Source organism: Crotalus tigris, unplaced genomic scaffold (genome assembly GCF_016545835.1).
Source record: "Crotalus tigris isolate CLP2741 ecotype Arizona unplaced genomic scaffold, ASM1654583v1 scf7180000019415.609845, whole genome shotgun sequence".
Lineage (NCBI taxonomy): Eukaryota > Metazoa > Chordata > Lepidosauria > Squamata > Viperidae > Crotalus > Crotalus tigris.
Window position 1 is genome coordinate 361,055 of NW_024097526.1, and position 20,910 is coordinate 381,964.

General features: G+C 36.1%; 1 protein-coding gene across 1 annotated transcript in view; it reads right to left on the reverse strand.

The window, feature by feature from the left end:
- Window positions 1-19,546, reverse strand: part of LOC120316556 (mucin-5AC-like) — an 82,878-nt gene extending 63,332 nt beyond the window's left edge. Inside the window, exons 1-11 of the mRNA XM_039362289.1 lie at window positions 19,414-19,546; window positions 16,578-16,730; window positions 12,040-12,111; window positions 11,253-11,514; window positions 10,952-11,066; window positions 6,651-6,741; window positions 5,457-5,566; window positions 5,008-5,224; window positions 4,296-4,421; window positions 2,273-2,390; window positions 50-188 (exon numbers count right to left, since the gene is read on the reverse strand). Of these exons, the coding sequence (XP_039218223.1) occupies window positions 50-188; window positions 2,273-2,390; window positions 4,296-4,421; window positions 5,008-5,224; window positions 5,457-5,566; window positions 6,651-6,741; window positions 10,952-11,066; window positions 11,253-11,514; window positions 12,040-12,111; window positions 16,578-16,730; window positions 19,414-19,513 (1,503 nt within the window). The 5' untranslated portion in view covers window positions 19,514-19,546. The remainder of the gene's footprint in view (window positions 1-49; window positions 189-2,272; window positions 2,391-4,295; window positions 4,422-5,007; window positions 5,225-5,456; window positions 5,567-6,650; window positions 6,742-10,951; window positions 11,067-11,252; window positions 11,515-12,039; window positions 12,112-16,577; window positions 16,731-19,413) is intronic.
- Window positions 19,547-20,910: the final 1,364 nt, after the last annotated feature.

The following is a 20,910-nucleotide window of genomic DNA, read 5'->3' on the forward strand; positions in this document are numbered from 1 at the left end:
CCATCAATCTAATCAGGTAGCCTTGGGTAGGTTAGTCCATGCAGCTTACCTTAGTGATCATATAGCTACAGTCCCCAAAAAATGAATAGTATTTCTCATCAAAAGTGGAGACATGGGAGCCACCTTCAATAGAACATACTCCAGGGCATGAAAGACTGACACAAGTCCATTGTCCCCCAGTGCAAGAACTGAAGTAAAAAGAGGAAGAAATTACCAACAAATTACTATATAAAAAGTAGAGTAATCCTTATAATAAATAAGAACTGGTTGTTGTACTATACATATGCTCATGTTTTCAGTGAAGCACGACCTTTGTTAACAAATTTTTAGTGGCGTTCCACATGGAATGTTTGCTGAGGATTTTATTGCAGTGTTATTTAAAACTCAAATACTTTGGCCACCTAATGAGAAGGAAGGACTCACTGGAGAAGGGCCTAATGCTGGGAAAGATTGAGGCGAATAGAAGAAGGGGATGACAGAGAATGAGATGGGTGGATGGAGTCACTGAAGCAGTAGGTGTGAACTTAAATGGACTCCAGAAGATGGTAGAGGACAGGAAGACCTGGAGGAACATTGTCCATGGGGTCGCGATGGGTCGGACACGACTTCGCAATTAACAACAACAATTTAATGTTTTAAAAGACTCATGGTATTAATGAACATAACAGTATAATTCCTATAACCCTGAAGGAAGTATTTGTATACAACAGAGGGTACTTTAAAAGCCCTGTTTCATTTAGTAAAGAAATTAATGCATTTGGAGTTTTTCTAATTAAAGCTCCTTTAAGAAGCATATTAGTCATGCAAATTAGGCTTGTATTCTTAGAATAACCTGTTTTCCTCAATCCTTATCCAAGTTCTACATCATGGATTTGGATGACAAATATGCTCCAGTTCTAAATTTTAGAACATTCTCTGGATGTTTGCTATAATTTATAGAAGCTTTTTCTTCAGTATTTGATTGTTGATAATAATAATTTAATAAATGGAACACAGCATTTGATAAATGGAACACGGTGGCACTTAGCATCTGAAAGCAAGATTGGTGAAATGCAATGGCAGATGGCAGGGTTTTTTAAACTTTAAAATATGTGGGTATAAATAGTCTTCCCTGAAAACAGAGACTATCTACTCCCATACATTGTGTACTTCTGCCATAGCATGACAGCATTTTGCAGGGTGTTATAGGCTATATTCTAGGTTAAACATTCAGAACTATAGTCAATGTCATATAAACAGTTTCATGCAATAGGATTTTTTCATGTTCCTCCTCCTTGTGGTTTTCCTTTTCAAAACCTCTCTGGAGGATCTCTAATTTGGCAAAACAGATTTGGGGGAAACTAATGTAAGAATGGAGAAAAAATGAAAAATGCATTCAACTGAGGTTTGCTGTGCTTCTGGCTGATGAACATCTTCAGAAATGTTTCTCAGGTCATAGAAGGTAATACTAGGTTTTATTGTCACTAACAGTGAATTCAGTTAACTAAATGCATGTCAAATGAAGAGCAGTCAAAGAGAAAAGCAGAGTTGATTTTCAGTTATTTGCCTTTTTACACAATACATGATGAGCTTTTTAAGACACTCCGGTTTCAAAATTTGATAGTATTTGCTTGCTGACATAAAAGTCAAATAGAATTATGACATTTCTAACAAGAAGTTTGATTGTTCTCCCAGACCTTTGGCGAAGATAGAGAGAGTCCCTTGGGTGCATTCTTATTAATTTTGTTTCTGCCTCTATATAGTGATTGGATCTCATCCAATTTGGTATAAACTGAATTGATATGGCAATATGTGAGCCAACTGCAGTCAGCTGGAGATGAGTAATGCCTAAATTAATTAAATAACTAAATTTCATAATGAACCCTTTTACAATCAAAATGTACCTATAGATTTATAGATACCTATAATTTGTAAAGCTGTTAATTTTTGAAGAAAAAAATGAATCACATTTTTTTAAAAAAATATTTGTATAGCTTTCAACTCTGTGTTCTTTTGTAAATAAGAGCTATTTTTGTGCATCCACATGGCAAGAATTTGTAGGTGGGTTCAGAAGCAACAGCATGCAAAGCAACAAGGAAATCATGCTCAAAAAAGAAATCCCCTTAAGTGTGTAGTTAAACATTATTTCACAGTCTTATGACATTCTTAGCATGATTAATTATGCCCAGTATATTCTTAACAAGTTAACCTATCAAATAACATGCCTATTTCTTTATTCCCCCTCCCATCACTAATAAAACATTATTAAATTACAGGGAATCATCATTCTCACCAGGAAATGCACTGGGAGGAAAAAGAAGTACCAGGAGCATAAGAAACCCCATTGTAAGAACAATAACAATCCGAAATGGGGATGCAGCCAGAATTGTTAATGTCATCAAACACAGTGCCTAAAATAAGAAATAACCAGTGTATGTTATTCATATTCATTTCACTATTTTTAAGAAGCATGGATATCATTCGCATTATATCATTCTCCATGATACTTGTCGTTAATATAATATATTATATTTTCCTCAAATACACGAAAGCACATGAACCATTTCAACATCTGGAGTAGGACTTCAGATCACACTGAAGCATGTTGTGATTTTACAGCAACCATGAATCAACCAGTTTTCACTGGAAACAATGGTGTGTGGAAAAAGAAGTCATGGTCCCAATAAAAATCCACTCTTTATAAAGCTTTCAATGGGAGCTTTTCCTCTAGAGCATCAGAATTACAGGTGCTGTAGTTCTGAGGAAAATGCTCCCTTCTTCCATTCCTATCACTAGTATCACATGGAATTTTGGCCCATAATCCAACCACTGTTTTTAAAACTGAAGCATGAATATTCATGTGGATTTAATTTGTATACTTCACAAGCAAAATGAAAACCTTATCAATTACATTACTTTTATGATTATTAAGAGGCATTTTCCAACTTTGGGAAATATGATTCAAAACTAAGAAACCTAAACAAAATAAGATTGTGATTCTTCTAACATGGGGTTCCATGTTAGTTGTATCCATAAAATCTAATATTTATCATAATATAAATTGTGTAATTACCGAGATATAATCTCAAACTGAATCATTTTTCTTTCTTCCTATCAGTTTGTGACGCTCCTATGGTCTACTTTGATTGTGACAATGCCACAGGTAATGCTCATGGCGTTGAGTGTCAGAAGAGCTGCCAGACACTTGATATGGGATGTGTAAGTATGGCTAGTTGCAAGTGGGTCTGATTTTAATAGCTTTTTCAAGTTACGTGGGATTGTTTTCTTAATGAAAATGCAGAACAGAAATTTAATAAATAAAACAGCATATTAATTGCTATGAATGTGGTTTATGAAAAAGCTCTTAAAGAAACAGATCTCTACCATGTTCATGAAAGCCACCATCAGGACAAAAGTACAAGGTAAAAATATTTTTAGGAGGATGAACCAGATTTTCACACTGCCATGTAGTAAATTCCAGCAAGAAAAGACATTTTGAATAACATCAACAACATTTCTGTGTAATTCTTACGACTGATCTTCTTAAAGTTGTTCTTGAGCAAATTTAATTCCATTCTAGCGCTCAACCAATCTCCTTGATTTGTTAAATCAAACAAATCTATTCTATTTTATTTGTACATCTCAATACAATTGTAGATCAAGAAACAGAATTAAAATTAAAGTACAAAACATCCAGCATAAAAGTTGTTTTCTTTTCAGATGTATAAATAAACCAATAACTGCTTAAAATTCAAACAATATGAGCCGAGGTGGCGCAGCAGTTAGAGTGCAGTACTGCAGGCCACTTTAGCTGACTGTGTTCAACAGGTCAGCGGTTCAAATCTCACCGGCTCAAGGTTGACTCAGCCTTCCATCCTTCCGAGGTAGGTAAAATGAGGACCCAGATTGTTGGGGGCAATGTAAAAGATACATACATTGCTTACTGGTGTACACCGCTTAGAGAGTGCTTGCACTTAAAGCGGTATATAAGTCTCATAAATAAATAAATTTAAAGTCTTTCCCTTTCTTTTTCCAAAAAATGCCTTTTATAATGCCTCCAATAGAATACAATCAGTTTATAGCAAACTACTCCTAGGGAAGACAAAATAGGTGTTTATTTTTATCCTTTAAACAGGCCTTACTGCAAGAGCACTGAAGTATTAAGTTTTTTACACGTCAGAGAAGAGCAAACACTTTATTGCAAACTTGTTTTCCTTTCCATGTTATCTGGAATGAAATTCCATGTAGTCACGTCTCTAACAAAGAATAATACCAAGAAACGCTTCAGCCAGGCAGCTGACTGGATACTGACTTACCGGGGGGACAGAAACAGCCATCTATACAATGATCTTCACACAATTGGGACTGTTCAGAATTGGTACAAGAGTCGAAACAGGGGGATCCACATTCTTGATGCTGCATGTTGAAAGGACAAGACTTGGCTGAAAATAGAAATGAACAATGAGACATTAAAAACCTATTCATACTTTTTTACCCCCTCCAGAGGTAAAAATACCTTAAACAGAATGTTAGCAATATATTTGAGTCCTTAAGGAGAACAATTTCTGGGAGGCAAATATTAAGAAGCTGAATTTCTCATCAATCTGGAAAAAAGAAGACATGGCATGGAGACAAGCAAGGGGAAACATGTGATAATGCTTTTTAGATATATAACACTGAGCAAAGACTTGTTTTTTTTAAAACAAACCTTAAAGACTAAACTGAATCTAATGGGTTATAAAAAAGTAAATTAAACATTAGCACCAGTTTCTTACTGATAAGAACAGTTCAAAACCTTCACTAAATTCCCAGCATCCCATTGGTTAGCCCAATCGGATGAAGTTGCTTCAGTAATATTTGAATGTTGTAGGTTGCATCTCTTTGAATTGGATATGGATTTCTCTTCATAGGTATAGTATTGATCTTGATGGCCTATTGTGAGGTCTCTAACTGCCTTATTTAGGATTCTATACACTGATTGCAAAGAGTTCTCCATAGGAATACAATTTTTTAAAAATTAATACTTACGACAGACATCTTCTGTTCTCCATTCAAGTGGGTGTCCACCAGCATGGGAGCATTGCCTGGAGTACTCAGCAAAAGTGTTACAGATGCAGGCTTCAGCCATAGACTGATCACATTGGCATAAGTCTTGTACGCAAGCATCAATGTAGTCACGCACATCAACTAATGCATTGCAAGCGTCAAATGCATTACCAGTCAGTATTTTTTGGCAAAGAGTGGTCTAGAAAGAAGAAATTAACGCTGCTAAGATGTAAACATGACACTATGAAAAACAGTATATAAATACAGGAAGCTACTACACTATTATTGATCTGCATTGCTAATGTTTAAAAGCTCCCCCCCCCAAGATTTTACTGTTTTAAGAAAGAGGAAAGAAGAAGAAGAGGGCAAAAAAACAAAAAAACCCCACCCAAATTCCCTTATAAAGAATAACATGAAATACAAATCCTTACAAACTCCTGGCTGCATTGGCCTTTAGGTAAAGAGATAGGGTCTTCACATTGTTCTGTAGGTCCGTCCATCTTCTGCATGTTTCCAAACTGCAAAGGAGTCAGCTGGACATCTGCAATAAACAAAATATTGCTCTCAAAGCAGGAATACAAAAAAGACCTGTCTGGACACAGGCTGCAACTTTACTATATTCCTTCTGTATGGAATAAATCTGACAAAAGGGTCCAAGAAAGATCATCACTCTGATGATGATTCCTGGCAAGATGATGAGGTTAATTACACCAATCTCATCTTCCCATTATGAAGAATTAAAGTCCTCTCAGTTTTGGATATCATGTGCCACTGAGCTATGATGTTTCGGGGATTAAAAGTCAAGATGGTAGCAGTAACCACATGCCCAGAGTCTTACCCTTTTGATTGCTATCTTGACTTGTTTTTCTAAGCCTGCCTCTTCACAGACCGCCCCCCCTACCAATGAGGCCTCTTGAATTTACTTCAAAGAAAGTTATGCCCCTGCATTCACTCTCTTCCAAATTGTCATTACAGGTTGTCCTTGTTTAGTAGCTACAATTAGGACTCAATCATTAAGCTAAGTGAAACCTGGACAGTGACTATGATCTTATTTCAGCTTTCTTTTGCTTTACAAATCTGCAAAATTCACAAATTTAGTGACTGTTATGATTGTGATGAAAAAGTAACTTTGCAACCAGTCCTTGCATTTAGCTCAATGTTTCTCAACCTCTGTAACTTTAAAACGTGGACTCCAATTCCCAGAATTCTACACCAGCATGGAGTTCACACATCGAGATTGAGAAACACAGCTTAATCTGAGCTGTAGCTCCTTGCAAGACAGACCCATTATTTTCCCTTCCTGGCATATCTCTGACCACATTAAACTTGGCAGCCCTCTTTCCAGGCTGAAATGAAAAACAGAAATCCTGGTTTAAATGATGTATGTTATTTCTGCATTAGTTCCGAAAAAGCAAATAATAAAGAAACAAACCTAGGATCATTTCATATTTGGAAGTGGCTATTCCAACAATCTTGATCCTTGTATAACATTATACAATAACATACTTTAAGGCTGCTGAAGCAATAATCTTTCAGTGGCATTTGTCAAAATAAATCCTGTTCTACAAATGAGATGTGACCTCAAAAGCAATAAAAACAGAACTCTTCTATTTTTTGCCACTTACTGTTGGAAATGAATTCATTGTAGGTTGCGATTTGATTGAAATCCCCACAAAGACCACAAGTTTGATTAGCATACTTTTCATGTAGTTCCAGCTAAAACAAGACAAAAAATGTAACTGTAGTGAAGATCTAGAGATTTAAGAATGAAAGTTAAGAACTGACAACAGATTACCGTATTTTCCGGCGTATAAGGCGACTCGGCGTATAAGATGACCCCCAACTTCGGTGCCGATTTCCATGCCTAGAAAATCGTCTTACACACCGGAAACTACCGTAATTTCTGGCGTATAAGACAACTCGGCATATAAGATGACCCCTGACTTTGGCGCCGATTTCCACGCTTTAGAAAGTCATCTTATACGCCGGAAAATACAGTATGTATAACGTTGGTAAACAGGTCTAGAGATGAATATGTGTAGAGATTAAAATTAAGTTCATTTGGATTAGTGTTTAAGGTCTGATAGTGGAATTCTGTTTCCTTTCTTATTTTTGAATTCCCATTAAATCAATAGTTGCTTTTGGCTGTCATGTTAAGTCACAGTGTAGCATAAAATAAACAGACCATTCCTCCCTTTTCCTATGGTACACTTAAAACTGAAGATAGAAAGGTTTTGTTACTGATGTCTCTTAATCACAGATTATCATGGTATTTGAGTAATAGATGGTATTTAATATTAACTATGACTTATTTTAGCAAGTCTACTTCATAAGCCATTTGCAATCTGGTTAACATTCAGCTTCCTCAATTTCTTTATCAAATTTATACACTGCCCCTCTCACCTGAGTAACTCTGGGTGGTTTACAAATAAAAATCTATACAGCCACATAAAAAGAGACATAGTTAAAAGCAAAGTTTAAAAAACAAAATTAAAACAAGGGTAAAAAGGTAAAAAATGATGGAGGGAGAGCCCTCAGACGCAACCAATCCCAAGGTTACATGTCACTCTTGAACCCACATGCTAATTGACAAAGCAGGTTTTGATGCCCTTCTGGAAAGTTGAAAGAGTGAGGTCCCACTTCACCTCTGGGGGCAAGATGTTCCATAGGGCAGGGCCAATGCCAAAGTATATTCATAGTCCCCATTGGTTAAAATTCTTTAATCAACAGATACCACAATATATCTCCTCTACTAACCACATGGACTGGGTCAAAATAATTGAGACAAGATGGTTCCTCAGGGAACCTGGTCCCATGCTCTGAAGGACTTTAAAGATGATAACCAACACCTTGAATTGGACTCACAAGCAAACTGGCACCCAATGCAGCTCACATGACAGAGGTTTTACATATGCAACTCTTAAGGACACCCAGAACTGCACATGCTGCCATATTCTTCAGCAGCTGCAGTCCCATGTACAACACTTTGCAGTAGTCCATACGGGAGATGACCAGGGTATGAGTGACAGAATTAAGGGCTTCTCAATTGGGGAAGGGATGCAACTGGTATATAATACATAATTGAGCAAAGGTCTCTTTGCAATCACTACTACCTTCCTCTCATGCAGGAATCTTGAGTCCAGGAAGATCCCCCCTCCCCGATTGTTACTGGATCCAGTTAAAATCAAATAAATATTTCCAAACTTTTCCTTGAAGTCATTCCAAAAGAGAAGAGAAAGGACAGCCCCCAGTTTTGCTGTGCCTCATTCACTGAGGCCTAAACTAAATTTAGCAATATGTTTGAATATTGTCAGATACCATATTAAGTGAGACAAGTGAAGATCCAACAAGAAGAAGATAAGACATAAATGAAGTGAGGCTAAAGGTAGTCCTCAACTTACAACAGCAGCTGAGTCCGAACGTTTGGTCATAAATCATTGCAGTCATTACGTAAGGCACCCACCTGACCATCTTGCTCTACTGCTGCAATTCAAGATCTCTCAGTTGTGGTCATTAAGTGACTGCATCTGAAAACCCTCTGAAAACCAACCCAAGGAAGTGATTGAAGCCTGGGAAATAGGTCCCTCATCGGTCAACAAAAGTGTTGATTTACCGCCAGCCCAACGACAACTAATGACTTAAAAGCCAGCTATCAATACACCCCAATGAATGTCTAAAAAGCCATTTACAACAGGCACTATAAATACCACACACAGAACAGTACCCACTCTGTTAGATAGGAGTTCCCTGAAGATGGGTTCTAGCACAAGTCTGAAAGCTCAGAGAATAAAACCTCTAGTCCCAGTGATTGATCCAGATTGGATCCCGCAACATTATCCTGGGACATGTATATTCGCCTTCATTCGTGAAAAGCTCTCTCTGCCCCACCATGACTGTTCTGATGCTCCATCCTGCATGTAGGTCTTTCTTCCATCTCATTCCATCTTTCCTGCAGAGCCCATTCCTGGGGTGGTTTGTATTGGAAGGCTCCTTCTCTGAATTATGTGATTTGAAGAAGGGACCTTTCGAATTATCATAAGAACAATGGCATTTGCTAGTGTTTCCTCCTCCCTAGAGGAAAAAGGTTCTGAGGCTCAACATTGGGAATAAAAATTCATTTGATTCTTTGTTTAAACATTAATGACGTTGCCGAACTTATCTGTATGTGCCCCAGATTCCATTCTAGTCATATAACCACAATGTCCATTTAAAAAAAAAAAGATAGAGGAGAAAAATAAGCTTGTTTCCAAATTAGGAGAAGGTTTGGGGTGTGACAGCAAAACCAGTAAATTGGTTACAGAGCCCCTTGAGTTAATAGATTATTCTTTAATTCTGAAAGAAATAAAAAGTAAAGACTACCACAACAAATTATTGTGGCGACACTGCCACAATAATTAGTATTTTCTTAAACTTCATCAAAAGACAGCTTTAATTTAAATGCTTAATCGTTAAAAGTCCTAGTTTTGAGCTGCAAAATCTGACCAATCACTAGATGACAGCAGTGTGATGTAGTAAACTCTTAGGTTTTTGTTTTCATCTAGTGATCATCCAGATATTTGAAACTTAGATCTGATAGTCCTAGTCTTGCAGTTATAGTTTCATTTTCTAATTTGTGCAAATAAAGATATTTTCAAGAACAGACATGTAAGTAAGATTGAATAAAGAAGTAATCCATACACATTATATTGGGCTAGATTTAGATTCATGCAAATCAAAGAGTATCAAAAACAGTTGCAAAAATCAATACTTGATGAGGAACATTTGGGAAGATACAACTGTTTGTGGGAGCAACTACTAAATTAGACAATTATTTGAGATGGTCTGTCATTGTTCTATTCTTCATAGCTAACTCACATCACTTTAACCAGAGATTGTCTTTTAAATATTCTATTTATTTATATAAATCATTATATACATGGTTGTACATTATAATTCTGGATGGCTCACAATAACCTCAATAAGAAGATATAAGAAACAACATGGATATAAAAAAAACAATAATATTGAAACAAACAGGCCCACACCCTAGTGTCACACTCCCCAATACCAACAATAATATTCAAAAAGGGAAAAAAGCTATAGGAAAAAGTAACTTCTAACTTTCTTTGTTTTTTTTCTTTGTTTTTTTATATTCTTTTGAAATTTAGTAATGTTTTGTGGGAAAAATACCAATAACAACAATCACTGGGCTCCCACCTCACCTCCTCATGTTTGAGGGAAGAGCCAGCTTTTTACAGCCTTTCAGAAGGCTGAAGGTGGATTGATTGATTGATTTAACTTATACAACACCCATTTCACCATCAAGAGCAAGTATGGTTAAACTGAGATCCAATCCATTTCACCTTCTCTTTATTAGGATTTATACCAGCATGATATTCAAATATTAGTTTTTGCATGCCAAAACAACATTAAACTCACTGGGAATTGGGCAGTATATAAATTTAATAAAGTACCCTTATTATCCATCATGTCAAGAATGTTTAATTACAAAATAATACCCACAAGTGCTGTTGTTGTCTATATTTTTTTAATACATAACATAGCAATACATTCTCTCTCTCTCATACACAGTATAAACAGTATATATAGAAATAGATAGATGACAGACAGACGATGATAGATAGACAGACAGGTAATAGATATATAAATGATGATAGATTATAGCTAGCTAGGTAGCTAGCTAGATGATAGATAGATAGATAGATAGATAGATAGATAGATAGATAAATAGATAGATAGACAGACAGATAGATAGATAATAGATATATAAATGATGATAGATTGTAGCTAGCTAGCTAGCTAGCTAGATGACAGACAGACAGACAGACAGACAGACAGACAGACAGATAATGTGTAAGCAAAGATCCACAAGTCATTTCCAAAATCATAATGGGAATTCCTTGCCATATTTGGAATGGGTTCTTACCAAAAGGGCATCCTCTTGATTCCACAGCAGGGTCACTCCCATTTTCCCTTGGACCTTGAGATAACCTGAGACTGTCTCCATCAGAATTCCTAAGTGGCTGTAAGGCAGCTGAACCCTGGAAGTAAAGCAAGTTGCAACTGAAAGTGACTGAAATTCACTTACAAGAAACATCTCATTTACAAATGTCAAACTGAAATAAGAACAATATATGACATGACATTCTTTCTCCTTGTCCTGGTGTGACTGGAATTTATGGTGGTGAAATAACAAAAAATACATTTGTCTAAATAATGAAACTTACGGCTCTCCATTGACAATAATGGAATTTGAAGTAAGTTCAAGAGCTACTCCGTCAAGTTTCAAAACCACACGGCTGATAACAGTAACATTCTCAAACACCAAGCGTCTTATTTGTATATTGAAGTCTTCATAAGAGGATTTGCAGTGGGATGCAAAGACATAATTGCAGAGTCCAGGAAACTGATAGATATCTCCATCAAAGGTCTTGAAGTGGAAATTGCCCCAAGTGCTACAGATTCTATGATTATGAGCTGAGTTTCCACCTGTGGATTCAAAGTAATATGTAAAACCTTTTGTTCAAAACCATCCTCTTTATCATTTACTCAGCCAACCCACCCATTCATTTTCCCATCTACTCCTCTAAGATGTTTTTTCCTAGACAAATCCCTGCAGTTTTCTTGGAAAGGTTTTTAGGAAGTGGTTTGCCATTGCCTTCTTCCTAGGGCTGACAAAAAGCAACTGGCTCAAGGCTTTGTTCCTAATGCAGGACTAGAACTTGTAGTCTTCTGGTTTCTAGCCTGATGCCTTAACCAAATGGCTCTCTTCTCTAGAATACATAGCCTCAATCATTCATGTGATTATTTCAGCAACATTCCAGTGTGATTATTTGTTGCTATCTGCCATTGAATTTCCTTCCCTTTCACCCTTCTTTTTGATTGCTTTGTTCCTAATTAATATAGTCCTCTATTTTCACCCTGAGATCACGTTATTGATGTGAATAGAACTAAACTCAATGATTCATATGGAGCAAGTAATCTAAAACTTATCATTATTTTTGAACAACTTACTCTTGATCACCATTGTTGTTCTCAATGCAGGGATTACACTCACAGGACTTGAGGGAGCTAATGTGGTAAAATCTGAAAGAAAAGAATTCTCTCATAAAACAAACTTCCACAAAGTATTTCTAAACTTCACTAATGGAGTTTATTTTCTAGTAATAGTTATCTCTGATTTTATTTCTTTCTGTTATGATCAAATTTATTTGTTGCCTATCTTGCAGTTCAAGGTCACTCTAATATTTATAAATATTTACTATTTATTTTGGCAGATCTTTCGTTCTCTGATTAGCTGAGTAATTCTGAACTGGAATTCCAAAGAATACAGTGTAATTCTCAGAGTTCAGGTTGAAGGAATAATGATAGTTTTTTCATCAAATTGAAGTCCAGGTGTCTAGGAGAAGAGCCTTTTCTGCCGTGGCTCCTGTCCTTTAGAACAGTGGTTCTCAACCTTTTTAATGCCGCGATTCCCAACTGGTCGTAAGTCAAGGACTACTCAACTGGTGCAGCATCGTTTGCAGAATGGGACTTTTGGTGGGCTCAGCAGGGCAGAGACAGCCTGGATAATTCCTATTGGCTTTTGAAAGCTAATAGAATTAGACTCTATTCAAGAGAGTCTATTCTATTGGTTTTCAAAAGCCAATAGAATAAAAGGGAGTAGCACAGCTAAGGAAAAGGGGAAAAAATGGCGGACTGCGTTGTTTGGCGACCACCATGAAATGGTCGTTCGACCCCAAATGGGGTCCCGACCTACAGGTTGAGAACCACTGCTTTAGAACATCATACCTCCCAAGGTAAGATCTGTACCCAATCTCCTGACCTTCCACAAGGGCCTGAAGACCTGGTTCTGCCACTTGGCCTGAGGCCCCAACAGGAATGTACCACCCTGGAGGAGACTATAGATCAAGAGAAGACTCTAACTCTCCCTGTGTACTTCATACTGCCCTCCTCCTGATTTTTTTAATTGTTCTTATTGTTTTTGTTTATTGTTTATCATTTTAATGCTTACCAGTTTTTAATGCTTATAAGTCACCCAGAGTTGTCTCTAAATGAGATGGGTGGCATGTATTTATTTTAAATAAATAAACAATAAATAAATAATAAACAAACAAATTTGGCAGTTCAAAGCTTTTTGAATTTACCTGATAATAATTTAAGTTACTCTGAATTTAGTGAGATCTTTTCCTGAATAAATATGCACATATCTCTTGTAACAAAGTTTTAAAGAAAAAAAAATAGAGAAAATAGCAATACATCATTCAAATACATCATTCTGATGTATAAACTCTGTTATATCTCATATTGTAGCTGCAATGTTACTATATGAAATCATCATCAGTGCTAAAATTATGGGAACTTTTCTTCATATAGTTAAGCTTAATTCTTAAACTGGTGTCCTATATAAAAGTAGCCATGTTGGCAAACATTTTTTTTCCATTGTGCAATCCATATCAAAATGTGAGAGAATGAATCCTTTTCTGCACTTGAATTTCTTCATAAATGGGTAGTGGAACACTACATTAGTATTTCAATTGTGTGTTTATCTTTAAAAAATATTTCTTTGTGAAGATGGCAATTACACAACAGAAAAAAGGGCAGAAGTCCCAATTCTGTTTTCTTTTTTTTACTTTTCTTTCTTTATTTTCTAATTTTCTTTTTTTATACTTTTATTGTATTCTAAAATTCTAATAAAATGTCTTTTTAAAGAATATTTTTGTTGACAAGCTTGAACCAAGAATTTAAATCACTACTGAAATAGTGACTCATTAAATTTTGTATGAGGAAAGTCCTGATCCCTCAAATACAGGGACTGTCAACCAAAGAATCTTGACATTAGTTTTGTTGTAGTTCCTAGACCTTTATGGCCCCAAATGGGAGAGAGAAAAATGACCAAAAAAAAAATAAAAAATGTTAAGCCTAACATTGTCAGCATTGTTTTCACACAAAATATTTTTTTTCTCTCAGAAATACAGAAGAAAGCAACAACTGAAAATCCTGGTCAGGCTCATAAGCATAAGCACTGCTCCAAGCATTTTCTATTATTTTTTCATTCACTGTGATCTTAATCCACTCAGAAGCTGTTAAATGTGGCTGCTTGCCAATAAGCAGTTACCATCCCAAGTTTGTCTTTCACCACAGCCTAATCTGTTTAAGACAAAAATCACTGCAAGATTTCTCCACCCTTCCATTTGCAGAGCAACTCATATTTGCCATTTATCTATATAAGTGAAGAACCAATCCTTACTATTTGGCACCATGTGACTGTGGCAGTATAGCTTTTTTTTATAGTTGAATGGTTTAATGATTTAATGGAGGATTCAGGTTGACTTGACTTCAACCTTGTATAGAAAGTGAATTGAATGAAATGAAATGCATACCTTAAACTACTTTAAAGCCCATCTTGATGTTTATTTTCATAATACATGTCAAAAAATCTGACTGGAAAATTAGATTTAGACTTGTAGATAATGATCAAAATCTAGAGAGTTTATATTAAGAACTGAACCAAGAAAAAGAATCCATCCATTTCACAGGTAAATACATATCTTAAATGTTGTACTTTAGTAGGTATATACCTCATTCTTATTTTAATTTCTTCAACTTTAATGATTCTGTAACAGTTCTATCCAAACAATTCTTACTACAGCCAAAGAAATATAGACTTGAAGCTAAATTGCCTTTTTCTAAATTGGAAGGGATGTAATGACAACCTAAGATCAAAAGGCTAGTTAATTTTTAATTACTATCATGGGTGTAAATTACTTACTATCATGGGTGTATTGCTTGTATATGCACACATACACACAGAACATATTTGTTCAGCATCATTATTCAAATACAGTTTTAGATTAAATACCGGTGTGGTTTGTAAGTATGCTGCTTAACTGATAAATATGAACAATACCTCATGTTTTTTTGCTAGCCAAACTCTGATTTGGAAGATTCCACTTTTATTTTAAATGGAAAGAACAGCTGTAGGACATGCAATTATTTGCATGAAGTAGGTAATATTGAAGGCAGATGAACAGTTAATTTTGCTTTTAGTGTGCTGGACAGCTGCCAACCACAAAAGCAATTAGAAGGACCGGTTGTGGGAAGTAAGAATACAGGATTGGTTGACTGGCTTTGCAAGCATATTCCCAAATATTCTCTCCCCAAGGCTTTCTGTAAGCTTTTTCTCAATGATACTTTGAGCCTAGTAATGTCTCAACTATATAACATGTTCTATATGTATTGTATGTAGAAGGATGATAGAAGAAGCTGTTGCCTGTTTCTTTCTACTGGCCTTTGCTAAACCTTTTGCCAATTCCTTCTGTCACCTCACTTTGAAGAGATAGAAGCCTTACTATAAGGAGAGAGTAGCTGGTTATCAAATCCCTGTGTTTCTGACTCTTCTGTCCAGCTAACTCAAACAATGCCCACCTCTAATAGAGTCTGCAGGTTCTTGCCTACTTATACCTTGGGATAATGCCCACATTCCTGTTCCACTCCACTTCCCATTGGCCTGAAGGAAAGATGATTAACAGGTGATATGATCCCCATCTTCATATCTGAAGGGCTATTATGCAAAGGTGATGAAGCAAATGTATTTGTTGTTGGGCTCAAAACAATGAGTTCACATTAGAGAATGAGAAAATGAGAGAGGGATGGATGGATAATGTTATATATTAGGAAACTTTAATTTAAAAATAACTTCCTGGTGGCACAAGTGCCAATGATGTAGTTTGGATGACCATCTGTGTAATTATGAATGGCCTGTTTTGACAAAGGGGTGGTGGCTCTTACTGGCTCTACTAGTTCCTTATCTCTGAAACACTTTGTGAAAATAAATCCAATGTGTAAAGAGAAGAGTGATTTGAAACTGTATGCCTCGCTGAGGGTCTGAGAAGCTCTTTTCCTCTCTCTCCTCTGTGCTTAATCAGAATAGAGCTGGAAGGGACCTTGGAGATCTTCTAGCCCAACCCCCTATTCAAGCAGGAGACCCTATACCATTTCAAACAGATGGCTGTCCAGTCTTTTCTTAGAAACCTCCAGTGCTCCAGTGATGGAGCTCCCACAACTTCTGAAGGCAAGCTGTTTAATGTTCTCACTGTTAGGAAGCTTCTCCTTAATTCCAGGTTGCTTCTCTCCTTGATTAGTTTCCATCCAATATTTCTTGTCTTGCCTTCTAGTGCTTTGAAGAATAGGCTGATGCCCTCTTCTTTATGGCAGCCCCTCAGATAGTAGAATACTGCTACAATGTCACCCCTAACCCATTTTTTTTTCTAGACTAGTGATACCCAGTTCCTGCAACCATTCTCCATATGTTTTTTTTGTCTCCAGGCCTTAATCATTTAATCATGCTTTAATCATGCTGCTCTTTTAATCATGCTGCTGTTCTAAGAGAAAGCCCAATGCTTTCTCTGCCTACCGCTTGCTGCTCAGACAGAGAAATCAACCTGAAAGCAACCTATTGGTCTTCCTGAAAGACCAGTAGAAATGTGGGGCTATGCATTCTTATTTTTCACCTTTTGCTCTACCATATACATCATGTTACAGATACCTACAGTCATGTGTCTGCTGCACTTGCTGCTCGTCAGGAGGGAAGAGCTGTTGGTCCACATATTCGGACTGCTGATCTTCATACTGGGATTGCTGATCCATATATTGGGATTGCTGGTCCTCATATTGGGATTGTTGATATTGAAACTGGGCATGTACTGCAGCAAAAATTAGAAAAGCACAAAATTAATGGTCATGGATTTCATGAAAAATTCACCAGCAACAATTCTGCAAAATATTGTTGTCCTTCTAGTGTTTTATTTATCCATTAGGATATTCTATTTTGTCTATTCATCATCAGCATTTGAAGCAGCTAAAAGTAGCTCTCTCTCCCCCTCCCTCCCTCTCTCTTTCTCCTTCATGTATGACAAATCTTTCTGTGCAACTCTGTTGTGGATGTACATGCATTTCAATATACATGTGGCAGCTTCTTTAAAATCAGTGAAATTTCCATCAGTCAAAACTCACTAAAATCCTATTGGTTTCAGTTTTTCTAGTCTATATACTGTATAAATAAATCTGGAAACAATCTACCAAGTGTCTTGTTACATATTTTTGCAATCCCTCTTGGCATTTATTGGTCCTAAATACAACATATTTCAAAGTAAGTTATTTCTTTCTCCTTCTGCCTTATGAACCTGGTCACAGTAATTATAGTCATTGGAATAAATTGTAGAACATCTGAAAATGTTATAAAAGTAAGTTTTCAGAGAGTCTGCTTGTATCCATCTAGAACTCAATTGTATCAAAACTTGAGCCGCACTAGATAAAAGTCTAGCATCTAGCAAGATACTTGTAGATACTTCTAGAAAGTCTCTAAGTAGCACAGGGTTAATGGACCCCTTTCCTCTGTTTTCATCCTGCAAATAGAAATTTAATTTGTGCTGCCTCTGAATACAGAAGTCTACAACTATTTTTAAGGCAATGACAATTCTTTTGGCCTGTAACATCTAGTTCCATAACTGTATGCCAGTCTTTCTTCAATTGCCATCTGTGTAGTTCATTGAGTATTCCTATTCTACCAAAAGAGAAGGGAGAAACACTTTCTTGATCTTCTTTCTTAAGAGCATTTAGAAGTTTACAAGTATGATTCACCTTTTAGTCAACCATTCTTCCAAACCTAAACATTTTCAACTGATTTTACTCCTATAGAAGAGCACTATGTTGCTAAATATTTTTGCTCTTTCCTTTCTTATAAAGAAATAGCCAGAACTCTAGAATATTCTAAATGTAATCACATGAAGTGATTCATATACACATATAGTTAGCAGTTTATTTTAAGTCTGTTATTAATACAAAATAACTTACAATTTAAATTATTTTATATATTTTATTAGAAGACTATGATTGATATGCATGTATGTCTACAGTGTGTTATTTGTTTATATAGAATGGTATAATATTTCTATTTTTCCTGGTTGAAATGTATGCTAGAACGATGATGATGATGATGATGATGATGACAATAATAAAGTAGAAGAACCTAAAATACATTTTATGTTTTCACTGCTTTTGAGCCTTACATTTATACTCTAACATATCAGTTACCATCCAAAATGAATAATATTAGATTTTGGTAGATTCTAAACTACTTCATTCCATCTTAGTACAACACATCAAAATTCTTTCACATTAATCAAATTCAATATTATCACAATGAGTCTTGAATTTTATATTGAAACCAGAAGCATATTAAAATATGAACTTGTATTTTCTTCTTTTGGGTATCTTAGAAAACTTCTCAATATCTTATTACAAGTACATTGAGTAGAAACTGGGCAAATGTGTTTCACAACAACTGCACTTGATCTTAATGCTACTTGTCCAGTACACATGGACAAAAGAAGGAAATGGAATTTAATTTAATTTAATTCAGGCAGATCTGCTAAGGTATCAGTATAGCATATTCTATGAAACCTACATAAGCAGTCCTGTCTGTCATGAGGTACTATTAATCATATTTATTGATATAAACAAAGCCCTTGAAGCTTCAAAAAAGAGCTGCACTTATTTCAACTATGAAGGGGATGGAAGAAAAATGGATAGTATTTTTCCAAGAAGCCACTGTAAAGATAAATATATTTGGTTATGGTTTCAGTCAATTATTTACATGTTGTCTTTTGAACAGTTTTGACCCTCATAATTTCCACCCCCAGTTTCTCTGGGAAATGAATTTAAATGCTTAAGAAAATATCCAGAACATCATCTTTTCAGAATACCTTGTCTCCTTAGATCACATGAAATAAAGGTCTGTTCCTTATCTCAAAAATGCTTGTTTGTACCGATAAATTACAGGACAGTACATGACCCCAGGAGGGCATAAAGTGCACATTCCTTGAATGGCTGATGATTTTAAATGCAATCAATTCAATGTTGGCTTTCTAATTCAGCAAAATAGCATGAACTTTGCAATAGACTTCAAGAGCTTAATAATCTTGCTATTACAAGCCACCTGAACAATGCGGTGTTTTTATTTGCCTTATTAACCTTCTCAAGTTTGTAACTTTCCACATTCACATCTGATCAACTGTATTTATCCTTGCAGAAAAATGTACATAAAAGAGAGAATTAATTTTCTACGGTTCATATTGCATTGGCTCCATTAACTGCTGGTTTTTCTTTTTTATCATTTTCGTCTATCAAAACCCTGCTCAGGGGGTCATTAAAAGCTGGAATATTGGTGATTGATAGGAGAACTCAAGCAAATGTTTGTCAAGTCTGATAACATTTAATGAGGCAAAGCAAAGAAAACAGTGTAAAATTATCAGACCCTCAAGAAGCCAGGCATTTGCTGAATGCCTTCCATAGGAAAGGAAATGAACTTCTCTTAAAGTTGCCTACCTTTCTGATGACGGCTTAAGATAATCATTAGTATAGGAATCCATAGTGGTATTCGAGTCCCCCTGCCTATCCCCATCCTGCCTGGGGAGCTTGGCAGCATGTACCATATGATGGGCTTCTGAGAAGCCACTTGTCTTTTGATGCCTCTTATATAGCAGGCGTGTGGACTCTGGCTGAGTTCCCAGATAGTTTCACAAGCTCCCAGAGAGGTGGAGTTTCAGAATCTTTAGCAGGTGCACAGGTTGTGGGATGATGCTATTTTACTTTATTAGGAGTTGCTGTGACCATTGAAGGAACTTGGATGAAACAAGGAACAAAGTTCACCACATTTTTGCCATTTTTTTTCACCATTTAATAGGATTAAAGAGAAGATGCATTTCAAGGATCTTGCCCTTCCCGAGAGTCATGGTGGAGTAATGGTAAAGAGGTTGGGCTACATATGAGGGGCTCAAGTTCAAGTCCTCCCTCAGCCATAGGAGCTCACTAGATGATCTTGAGTCATGCACTTTTGCTTAACCCAACTTCCTTCTCAGGAATTTTGTTAATAAAGAAGAATGGGAGGAAGGAGCACTATGTGTATTACCTGGAACTCTTAAATAATCAATAAAGATTGGATGGGGTTGTTCTATCCTGAATACGTAAGTTCTAAATGACCTTTTAAATAAATATTCATGCTGAAAGTAGCAGTCACTTGAACAATATTGAACAAAAATTGAAGAACGCTAACAATTAAAGCTGTTCATTAAAAGCTTCCAGATAACCCTGGCTGAATGCTAAATTAATGGAGATGTTTTAATTATCTACCTATCCTTTAAAAAGGGTTTGGAGTAAGAGTGAAAAAAATATATGAAAGGTTTGACTGAATTTTCAATGAGGGGAAGACTCTGGAAAACTATGTCATCACCACAAAGACCCTGTACAATGTCAAAAAGCAAATAAATAAGTAAATCAAAACTTTACTTCAGTATGCTAGGGAAGGCTTTCCCCATAGGGAAGCAACAGCTTCTCAATCCTGCAACTTGAATTAACTTTAGTCTAATCAATCTAATCAGTTACAAGGAACATTGGAGGTCTTCTAGTCCAATTCCTTGCTCAGGCAGGAAACCCTACACCATTTCAGACAGATGGTTGTCCAATCTCTTCTTAAAAATCTCCCAGTGTTGGAGTACCCACAACTTCTGGAGGCAAGTCATTTTACTGATTAATTGTTCTAACTCTCAGGAAATTTCTCCTTAGTTGTAGATTGCTTTTTTCCTTCATTAGTTTCCATCCATGGCTTCTTGTACTGCCTTCAGGTGCTTTGGAGAATAAGTTGACCCCCTCTTTTTTGTGCAGCTCTTTAGATATTGGAACACTGCTATCATGTCACCCCCAGTCCTTTTCTTCGTTAAAGTAGAACTAGCCAGTTCCTGCAACAGTTCTTCATACGTTTTAGCCTCCAGTCCCCTAATTGTTGCTCTTCTCTATACAGATCAATATGACAATTTAATAAAAGTA